This window comes from Nicotiana tomentosiformis, chromosome 3 (genome assembly GCF_000390325.3).
Source record: "Nicotiana tomentosiformis chromosome 3, ASM39032v3, whole genome shotgun sequence".
NCBI classification, from domain to species: Eukaryota; Viridiplantae; Streptophyta; class Magnoliopsida; order Solanales; family Solanaceae; genus Nicotiana; species Nicotiana tomentosiformis.
In genome coordinates, this window is record NC_090814.1 from 26815627 (window position 1) to 26826661 (window position 11035).

At 39.1% G+C, this 11035-nt stretch overlaps 1 protein-coding gene and 1 non-coding gene across 2 annotated transcripts; both read right to left on the reverse strand.

Moving 5' to 3' along the window:
- Nucleotides 1–4967: 4967 nt before the first annotated feature.
- LOC117273487 (small nucleolar RNA R71) lies at nt 4968–5074 on the reverse strand. Its single transcript, XR_004503496.1, has one exon. It is a non-coding gene; the product is annotated as a small nucleolar RNA R71 (small nucleolar RNA).
- Nucleotides 5075–9893: 4819 nt separating this feature from the next.
- LOC104120541 (uncharacterized) lies at nt 9894–10328 on the reverse strand. Its single transcript, XM_009632333.1, has one exon. It carries the CDS (start codon nt 10326–10328, stop codon nt 9894–9896), a length of 435 nt encoding a protein of 144 aa, XP_009630628.1.
- Between the last annotated feature and the right edge of the window lie 707 nt (nt 10329–11035).

An 11035-nucleotide genomic window follows, 5' to 3' on the forward strand; every position in this document is an offset into this window, starting at 1 on the left:
CTTGAGAGGAGGAGGTTGACCGTTGAAGGTAAAACCCATTGGACAAAGCCTAGAAATACAAAGGTCATTGCATTTGACCTCTGAACCTTGAATAAACATAATTAAACTCTAAGATATGCTCATGCATGCTCCGATTTGATAGAGTACAAGAGAAATCTGGAGACCCAAAGTTTCATATTTAAGTCTAGGGTTTCAGATTAGGTTTTTTTTTATTTTGTGTGATGAAACGGGAAGAAACTGGCGAGATTCGCGGAGTCTAAAGACAAAAGATATAATTTCCTGGTCGATTTGAGACATTGCATGAATTTGTGTAAGTAATTTTGATTGATTAGGGCGATGGGAGTTGAGAGAATAGAGAGAAAAGGGAAAGGGGACGACTGAGTCAAAGAGGAAAATGATTTTAGGGTTTGGGGTTAGACCAACTGTTCTCTAGGTTAAAATAGAAAGGAAAGATCTGGGCCGTTGGATCTTTTGATCAACGGCTCTGATAATTTAAGGGTTAAAGGATTATTATGGCGAAATATGCAAGCTGTTGGATCTCCGCGTTTCAATGACTGAGATTGGGTCTGAGATGCGTTAAAATTAAAGGAACAATCGAGATAAAGTGTGGGCCGTTGATCAAATGAATTAACGACTTAGATGAATGTGTGCTTCTATGTGAGTAGTGGAGACAAGTGACGTGGAACAATTTAATTGGTTCGGAGACGGTGGCATGGATTGCCAAAGTGGAGTAGGGAGTGGACCTGGACCGAGCTAGATTTGATTTGGGCTTGTGTATTGGGCTGGTTTTAATTTATCAAATAGCCATTTCGTATTTAATTGGGCAATTGCAATTGTAGCCTATTTAGCCTTTAACCTCTCTAAAGTTAATTTAATTAAACTTAATTAATTTCAATAAAATATAATAGAAATTATAATCATCAAATACACTACCAGTTACTGTAATTAATTAATTATTAAAATATCTTATTTTTTAATTTATGACACTAATCTCGAATTATTTTGAAATAGTAGGCTAATTCGCTAAAATTAAGAAATAACTTTTAAAATAATTATAAGACCTATGTAATGAATATAAAGCTTATTTTAATAGTCTCAAAATAGTAAGAGTAATATATTCATAATTATATAATACGAAATTATTGATTTTAACATTATTAATTACTTAATTTATACAAAAATAGGTATTATTGATTAAAAGATATAGTCAACATATTTATTGTAAATCATTAAGTATAAGTTACTAATTTTAAAAGGGAGGGTCAAAATTGGTCGTCAACAGCTACCCCTCTTTGACCGGAGACGATAAAAGAGTTTTCAGATAAAGAAATTGAACCAAGACCAATTTTGTCCCGATTCTAGGCATATATTGCAAGAATGGCATATGTATTTGAGGAAGATTATGAATTGCAGGATTGCGGGAAGAGTGAAGGAAGATTTCGGGGAATTCTGGAAATTTGGTGCCGAATTCTGTCTTTGAATTGCTTACATATCTCGGGCTTAATGAGGATCAGGCCTCATGTAGTTCTGGAATGATGATTCGGAGAAGACGATGCTTGCAGGAATTTTTCCGGTATCGTTTTATGAAGATACTGCAAGGCGAGAAGATTTTGGCACCAATAGCTCTGAATTGCGGCTTGATTATGAGACTTGAAAGATTTGATGATTTAGAGTTTTACTGATTGTTTTGAGTTTGAGTTTTGATCCTCGGCCCGCTTATGAGTTTGTTGTCCTTCATAGCATTGTAGCTTAGTTTGCTGCTTAAAGTATCTCCGCACGATGGGAGTAGTTGGCTTGAAATGTAAAGTATCTCTGCACGATGGCAATTTCTGACTTGAAACATGTAAAGTATTATGTAAGCTTCATGAACAAAACGTCAAAACATTCAAGATAAAATAAAGAAATAAGGATCATGCCCAAGAGATACTCTTGGCTGTAAAACTAAATTGCGGCCATTGATCGGCAGAACGTATGGCGGGATAGGACGGCCCGTCCTTCGATTGACGAAGTTGGCAATGAAGTTTGCAACTGTCTACTCGTTACCTCCGATATGATTGAGTGACAGTGCGATTGTGCGAAGTGCTCCAGTTGGCGAAGTGAACAGTTTTCTATATACAGGGCTTTGATTAACAAAGACGACGGCTCACTTTGTACAAGGCGCTCCGATTGCCTAGCTGACGGTTTGCTATATATAGGGCTCCAATTGGCAGGGCTAGCAGCTCACTATATACAAGGTGCTCTGCTTGGTTGAGCAGATGGATTTCTATTTACATTACGCTCCGATCGTATAAGAGGCTTGGTTCCAGCATACATGCAAAGAATTTGGAGTTTGTCCTTAGTGATATGAGGAAATAAATTAAATAAGGAAAGAGAGATAGGGTTTATGAGAGAGTAGAGGGTCTGTCATTGCTCTGAACGTGCTCCAACATTCTTTGTTTCCTGTTAGTCATGCGTTCAAAGAAGAATTCTTGGGGGGAGGGGGGGTGTTGGTTTGTGTTGATCGTAGTCCTGGATTTGCCCTGGGTATGGTGAGATTATGCCGTAAAGCTCGGTAGGTGGAATAATAGTTTTTTAAGAAAACATTTTTGAAAATTGTTCATTTTTATGGCAAATGCAGTCGATCCAGATTATGACATATTCAAAAGCTCCTTCCGGCGCGAGCGTTGTTTCTGAATGACTTCGTCCCGTTGATGTCGATTCCTGGAGATGCCTCTGGTGACATTACTTCTTGCTGATATGATTGCATCCTAATCTAAACGAATGTGATGGTAGGCTAGAAACCCGTGTTTTAGTCGTAGTTTTCACTCTAATTACTGCATTTTACTTGTGTTTGAGCTTAAATAATAGGGAATTGCATTTATGATGTATTTTATGCCTTGCAGGAAGTGATTTCGTGTTAAAAAGATAATCGTGACCTAAATCGAAAAAGTTGGAGCTTTGAAGTCTGAGTAAAATCCCAAAGGATTAAATTGGGATCGCGTTCGGGGATTGAGGACCGAGTCTGGATATCAAAAATTAAAGAAACAAATTTACTCTGTAAAAAGTGCACAGCCGCGCCGCATGGGGCAGCGGGGTAGTGCTTTTGTGCTACTATCCGTTAGAAACTGCTCTTTGAATTTCCCCACTAGCACACTGCATGGCACATCATGTATAATTTTCTCAGAGTATTTTCCTGTTCCGACTTGGAAAGGGTAGTTTCATCCGGACCCACTCCTACATGGTATAAATACACCAAAAGACATTTTTGAAGGCACTTTTTACCTTGGAAGCTTTTGGAGAGAATTGGAGTCTATAAGACACACGATTTCTTACGAGGCTTTTGGAGAGCATTCGATCAATTCAATTCAGGAGTTTGGATTGTAACGTTAGATTGATGTTTTCTTACTATTTAATTCTATTTGTGATGACTTTCTCCATGATTATGGAGTAGTGTCCCTTAGGGTTTGACAAATATGGCGTTATGATTGATATTTGCGGATTTTAACTCTAGTCTTTGCTTGAATTCATTTATGGAGCTTTGAATTGTTTGCAACTTCATTCACCAGTTTATTTCATCGAAAGAGGAATATTGTGGTGATTATCTTGTATTATTTTATTTGGTTTAATTTAGTGATTGTCTTAAGTAATCGAAAGAGCTTGTTGAATTGTTGACTAAATTAAGTTAGGAGAATATCCGAGAGATGTTTTTCTGAAGACTAATCCATTAACGCGTGCTTGCATATTTTCACAGCGCTTATATTAGTTTACCTCGTTGAGTTAATATTTAATCGAGAGAGGAGTCTTGACTAACGTTTGAACTAATCATCAAGTGAATTCATGAGAATTATTAGAACATTAGAATGAATTGAACTAGAGTTGGATCCCAAATAGGTATCTTGCACCTATCCTATCACCACCCTTATTTCTCCCATTGATATTTCGGTGTTTCTCAACTCTTGTCTTTATGTGATCAATTGTTATTTGTTTTAGTTTCATAGTTAATTTTAGTTATTGATCATCCCCACCAATGTGTTAATCATCCTGAATAATGTTAAGCTAGAAATTAGTTGAACATTATTTAAATCCAATCTATGTGGAGACGATAATCATAACTATTCTATCTTTGACTAGCGAGCAATAATTTTGTGTTATGTTTTGTGCTCATAAAAGTTTGGGGCTGTTGCCGAGGATTGGAAATCAATAGTGTTCAAAATAGTTTTTGGTGCTAATACAATAACCAATTTTATTTTATTTTTCACGGTATTTATCTTCTGTGTGTAGGCGACATGTTAAGTTCTTTGGTGTATGACTCGATCTTCTTCAAAAGAAGTGATCCCATACGATCTAGAAGTGGAAAAGCATCTGTGATAGTTGAGGAAAGAGAAATAACTCACTGGGAAATTCTTGGGGCAATCTTCAACCCAAGAGAACATGGCTAAAAATGGTTAGGAGGTAGTTGATTTAGCTTCACGGGAAGCAGCCCAACAGGAACAAACCGCACAGGCAGCTGCTGAAGTAGCTCTTAGAGCCGATAAAACGGTTGACGGGGACGGAGGACGAAGATTTAACTTGAACCGACCTCTGGTTGAAGCCGCATTTGAAGATAATATGCCCAGGCCTGGACGATCACTGGGAGACTACGCCAGGCCAGTCTATAACTAAGGAGTATCTAGTATGCGACCTCCTCCTATCGCAACCAACAATTTTGAGATCAAGCAAGGCCTACTTCAGACCATTCAGAACAATTGTGTCTTCCGAGGCAAACCAACGAAGATCCAAATAGTCATTTGATGGATTTTGATGTGATTATGAATACCTTCCAGCACAACAGGGTATCGAAAGATGCTATCTACTTAAGGACATTTACTTTTTCACTGAGGGAAGATGCTAAGCACTGGTTGTGGAGTTTGTCGACTGGGTAAATTCAAACTTGGGAAGACATGACAAATAAATTCCTTGAAAAATATTTTTCAGCTGCAAAAACAGGGAAATTTTGAAGAGAGATCCACAACTTCAAGCAGAAAGATACAGAAATGGTATTTGAAGCATGGAAAAGATTTAAGGATATTGTGAGAAGATGTCAGCATCATAGAGTAGACTTATGGATGCAACTCCAAGATTTCTGAAATGGGTTGACACCTTCTGGCAGGAGGACGCTAAACAACATTGTTGGAGGTCCTCTTATAAAGAAAACTCCTGAGGAGATTGTTGCAATTCTAAATGAATTACCAAAAGATGCAAATCAATGGCCTGCAGATGATAACGAGAGAAGCAAAAAGGTTAGAATACATCAACTGGATTCTAACACATCAGGGCAAGCCCAGCTAGACACCATGGCCAGAGAGATAAGAAAGTTAACTTTAGCCAAGGTCCAGAGCCAGTTATCTTCGATTTATGATTTTTGTGGAATGGGTCATCCAACGCATGAGTGTCAGACCTCAACTATAGATGAAATGGTAAATGCTGTGGGGATCTTTGACAGAGGCAACTAACAAAGTGGTAATAATTTTAACTCCATGGGGCAGAGACACCCAGGTTTTTATTGGAGTTCACCAGGTGGTAGTGCGAATTCATGACAACAGAATAACTCAAGATCCCAGGGACGGGGAGCTCCAGGTCTTCTCAATCAGTAGAGGCAACAATATCAGCCCCTAGAGTCTAATCAGTCTAGCATGAAAGATCTGATGAAGGACTTTATTATTAAGACAAATGAGAGGCTTGAAACTCATGGCACAACTATCCGAGAACAAGGCTCAGCTATCCGAGAATATGGCACAACCATTCGAAACATGGAAAGACAGGTGGGGCAACTTGATAATCTATTGTCTAAGAGGGTTCCAAGAACTCTACCTACTGATACTGAAAGAAATCCAAAAGATACAATAAATGCGGTGTCTTTGAGGAGTGGGCTCGTATTGAAGGACCCCATGACAAAACAAAAGGATGAGTTGATTGAAGGACAAGTCGAGATTGTGGAGGAGCAGACAGATAATAACATTCAAGAAGGTGAAGTGATAGTAGATGATAGTCTGAAGAAGAAGGCGAAGACTAGTGCTAAGAAGAAGAAGAAAGACGGGAATGAAATAAATGAGGAGACCTAAAAGAGTAAATATATGCCTGCTTTACCTTCTCCTCAGAAGTAAAGAAGAGAGAAGCTGGACAAATAATTTGGGCATTTCCTTGATGTGCTCAAGCAGGTGCATGTTAATCTACCATTTACGGAGGTGCTCTCTCAGATGCCAGCTTATGCTAAGTTCTTAAAGGAGATATTGTCCAACAAGCAGAGAGTGGAAGAGACATCGGTTGTCAAGCTCACAGAGTACTGTAGTGCCATTCTGCATAATAAGCTCCCTCAAAAGTGTGGAGATCCAGGAAGTTTTACTATACCTTACACTTTAGGAAGTACTAAACTTAGTGTGATTCAGGAAATAGTAGTCTTGTTCAGTCTAGGAAGTAATATATGCATTTCTTTGTTGAGCTAATTATATGCATGTGACCCGCCTAATTGTTGTGTATCCTAGTTAGCCCCTTTGAGCCTGCAATCCTATTTTCTTTGGCAACCACACTACAAGCCTGACCCCTTTTTGTTTGAATTGACTATCTATTTGAACCCTCTTACCTCTCTTGAGCACTTGAATTTGTATGAGCTTGTTAAAAGCTAAGTGGAGGTATGATCGGGTTTTTTAGTGGAACTATTGAAAAAGGAGAACGGTGCATTGTTGAAAATTGTTAATGTATATGTATTAAAGTGCTTAGGGAGGTGTAGTCACTATATCCAAATGTATCCTACCCGTCTCGCAGCCTACACTACAACTAAACTAAAGTCCTACTTGGACCGAATGAGCTCAATTAGTAGAGTATTACACTATGGGCAAGCATATGGTGCGTCTTCTGTGGCACATAATTTTAATTATGAGAGTGAGTGAATTCTTTCTATCTTGAGTTCCTATTTGTTCTTGAATTTCACTGTGTGTGTAACTACTCTCTATCTTTGGTGTGAGGACACATGATTTGCGAAGAAAAAGTAATGTCTTTGGCCTCTGGGTTAGAGTAAGGAAGTGGATTTTTGAAATGCGTGGCACTTATGAGTCGAGTCTTGAGGCTAGGATATTATGATAAGGTGCTTAACCTGCTTTAAATATTCTTGGCGTGATACGTCAGGGAAGTTGTCTGATTATTATGTCGTCTCTATGTGAAGTGCAGCTTGATTGCTCGAGGACGAGTAATGGCTTAAGTGTGAGGTGTTGATGGTAGGCTAGAAACTCGTATTTTTAGTCACCGTTTTTACTCTAATTACTGCATTTACTTGTGTTTGAGCTTAAATAATAGAGAATTACACTTATTACGTATTTTATGCCTTGTAGGAAGTAATTTCGAGTTCAAAAGATAATCAGGAGCTAAATTGAACAAGTTGTAGCTTTGAAGTCTGAGTAAAATCCCAAGGGATTAAACCATCGCGTTCAGGGGTCGAGGACCGAGTCTGGATATCAAAAATTGAAGAAATAAATTTACTTTGTAAAAGGTGCACAGCCGGCATGGGGCGGCGTGACAACATTTGTGCTGATGTCCGTCAAAAACTGCTCTTTGAACTTCCCCACTAGCACACCGCATGGCACAACGCGTGGCATGGCGCACTTGTACTATTTTCTCAGAGTTATTTTTTGTTTCGGCTTGAAAAGGGTAGTTTCATCCGGGATAACCCCTACATGGTATAAATACACTAAAAAGATATATTTGAAGGCACTTTTGACTTGTAACATTAGATTGATGTTTTCTTACTCTTTAATTCTATTTGTGATTACTTCCTTCATGATTATAGAGTAGTGTCCCTTAGGGTTTGACAAATATGGCGTTATGATTGATATTTGTGGATTTTAACTCTAGTCTTTGCTTGAATTCATTTATGGAGCTTTGAATTATTTGCAACTTCATTCACCTGTTTATTTCATCGAAAGAGGAATATTGTGGTGATTATCTTGTAATATTTTGTTTGGTTTAATTTAGTGATTGTCTTAAGTAATCGAAAGAGCTTGTTGAATTGTTGACTAAATTAAGTTAGTAGAATATTCGAGAGACGTTTTTCTGAAGACTAATCCATTAACGCGTGCTTGCATATTTTCATAGTGCTTATATTAGTTTACCTCGTTGAGTTAAGATTTAATCGAGAGAGGAGTCTTGACTACACGTTTGAACTAATCATCAAGTGAATTCATGAGAATCATTAGAATATTAGAGTGAATTGAACTAGAATTGGATTCCAAATAGGTATCTTGCACCTATCCTGTCACGTCCCTTATTTCTCCCATTGATATTCGGTGTTGCTCAACTCTTGTCTTTCTGTGATCAATTGTTAATTGTTTTAGTTTCATAGTTAAATTTAGTTATTAAGCATCCCAACCAATGTGTTAATCATTCCGAATAGCGGTAAGCTAGAAATTACTTGAATATTGTTTAAATCCAATCCATGTGGAGACGATAATCATAACTATATTATCTTTGACTAGAGAGCAATAATTGTGTGTTGTGTTTTGCGCTCGTTATAATGCATTACAAAGGTTTTCCTAGGGTTATGACCAAACCCTTTCAGGTCACCTATATATCCGAACGGAATCAGGTCTGAACGTAGTTTGAGGATACTGATAAAGAAAGTATGATGATGACCGATCCTAAATCAAGAAGCCTACGTATCCAAATGGAATCAGGTTGAAATGTAGTTCGATTACAATAGGTAACTAAACCTGATGAGGATTGCCTGCGTGTTCCTGCCGAACGAAATCAAGTTGTGGCGTATTTCCGAGTTCACACAAAATGATATTTGGATTTTCTATTACAAAAGGGGAGAGAGAGACCGAACCCTACGTGGGTTGCCTATGTATCCCAGTGTGGGAAGTCAGGTCGGGCATAGTTCTGTTACAACCAAACCCTAATTCTATTGTCTTCAAATATAGTATCTCTTGATTGTATCTGAGATGATGGGCTCCGTGCTGACTCTTCCATCTATTTCTACTAAGATCAAGGCTCCTCCCGACAATACCCGATAGATCTCATAAGGACCCTTCCAATTCGGTGCGAACTTTTCCTTATCTTCTTCCTGATGAGGGAATAGTTTCTTCAAAACCAACTATCCCGGTGTAAATTGCTGAGGTTTCACCTTCTTGTTGAATGCACTAGCTATTCTATTTTGATGCAGTTGACCGTGGCATACTGCATCCATTCCCTTTTCATCAATGAGCATGAGTTTATCCTGCCTGACTCGTATCCATTCTGCATCGTCTATCTTGGCTTCTTGAATGACACACAAGGATGGTATCTCGACCTCTACGTGTATCACAGCTTCGGTGCCATATACCAACATGTATGGTGTTGCCTTAGTGGATGTTCTCATGGCGATCCGATAACCTAACAAGGCGAAAGATAATTTCTCGTGCCATTGCCTGTGATTGTCCACTATCTTTCACAAGATCCTTTTGATGTTTTATTGGCTGCTTCAACTGCTCCATTCATTTGTGGCCTGTAGGATGTAGAATTATGATGGAAGACTCTAAACTTCTTGCAAATATCTCTCATAAGATCGCTGTTGAGATTGGCTGCATTGTCAGTGATGTTGACTATGGTATCCCGAATCGGCAGACGATGTTGTTATAGACAAAATTTGCTACCACTTTCTTCGTAACGGCCTTGTACGTAGAGGCTTCAACCCATTTGGTGAAGTAATCAATGGCTACCAGGATGAAACGGTGTCCGTTTGATGTGGCAGGCTTTATCGATCCAATCATGTCCATGTCCCAAGTGGCGAACGGCCAACTAAAACCCATTACATTCAGCTCATTAGGTGGAACTGGGATGAAATCCCCATGAATTTGGCTCTGGTGACACTTCTGCATGTAACATATACAATCGCTTTCCTTGGTCATCTAAAAGTATCTGGCTCTAAAACTCATCTTGGCCAAAGTGAAACCATTCATGTGAGGTCTGCATGTTCCTGTGTGTATTTCTTCTAGTAATCTTGTTGCTTCAGCAGCATATACACACCTCAATAATCCCAAAGCTGGGGTCCTCCTATACAGGACTTCCCCATTGAGGAAAATGTGATTTTCTAGCCTTCTAAGTGCACGTTTCTGACCATTGGTGGCATTCTCTGGGTATTCTCTTGCTTCAAGGAACCTTTTGATGTCGTAGTACCATGGCTTACCGTCGTCTACATGAAAACAGTATGGATGTTGATCCTGAACCTCTATCTCAATAGGGTCGATGTACTTCTTATCTAGATGCTCGATCATGGATGACAATGTTGCAAGAGCGTTGGCAAATTCATTCTGGATTCTGGGAATGTGTTTGAACTCAATCATGGTGAATTTCTTTCACAACTCTTTCACGCAATGCAGGTACGAAAGGATCTTAACATTCTTGGTAGTCAATTCACTTCGGACTTGATGTATCAGTAGATCAGAATCTCCTATGACCAGAAGCTCCTTGATGTTCATATCAACTGCCATCCTAATCCCGATGATACATGCTTCAAATTCAACCATATTACTGGTGCAAGGGAACCTAATCTTTACTGACGCCGGGTAATGCTGTCCTGACTCAGAGTCAGGACTGCCCCGATCCTTACACCTTTGAAGTTTGCAGCTCCGTCAAAAACATTCTCCATCCTGGGTATGTCTCTGCGATGTCTTCCCCGACGAATAACAGTTCTTCATCCGGAAAGTATGTAGTGAGCAGCTCGTAGTCCATGTCCACTGGGTTCTCTGCAAGATGGTCGACTAATGCTTGTCCCTTGATAGCCTTCTGCGTCACATACACAATGCCGAATTCGCTGAGAAAAATCTACCATTTGGCCAAATTTCTAGTAGGCATCGGCTTTTGGAAGATGTACTTGAGCGGATCGAGCCGGGATATCAGATGTGTGGTATATGCTGACATGTAGTGCCTCATCTTCGAGCGATCCAAGTCAAAGCGCAACAGGTCCTCTCTATCAAAGTGTATTTGTCTTCACATGGTGTAAACTTCTTGCCCATGTAGTAGATAGCCTGCTCCTTCCTCCTGGTCTCAT

Coding starts and splice junctions, on each gene's coding strand:
- LOC104120541 (XM_009632333.1), bottom strand. CDS start 10,328: ATGATTGAGTTCAAACACATTCCCAGAATCCAGAATGAATTTGCCAAC.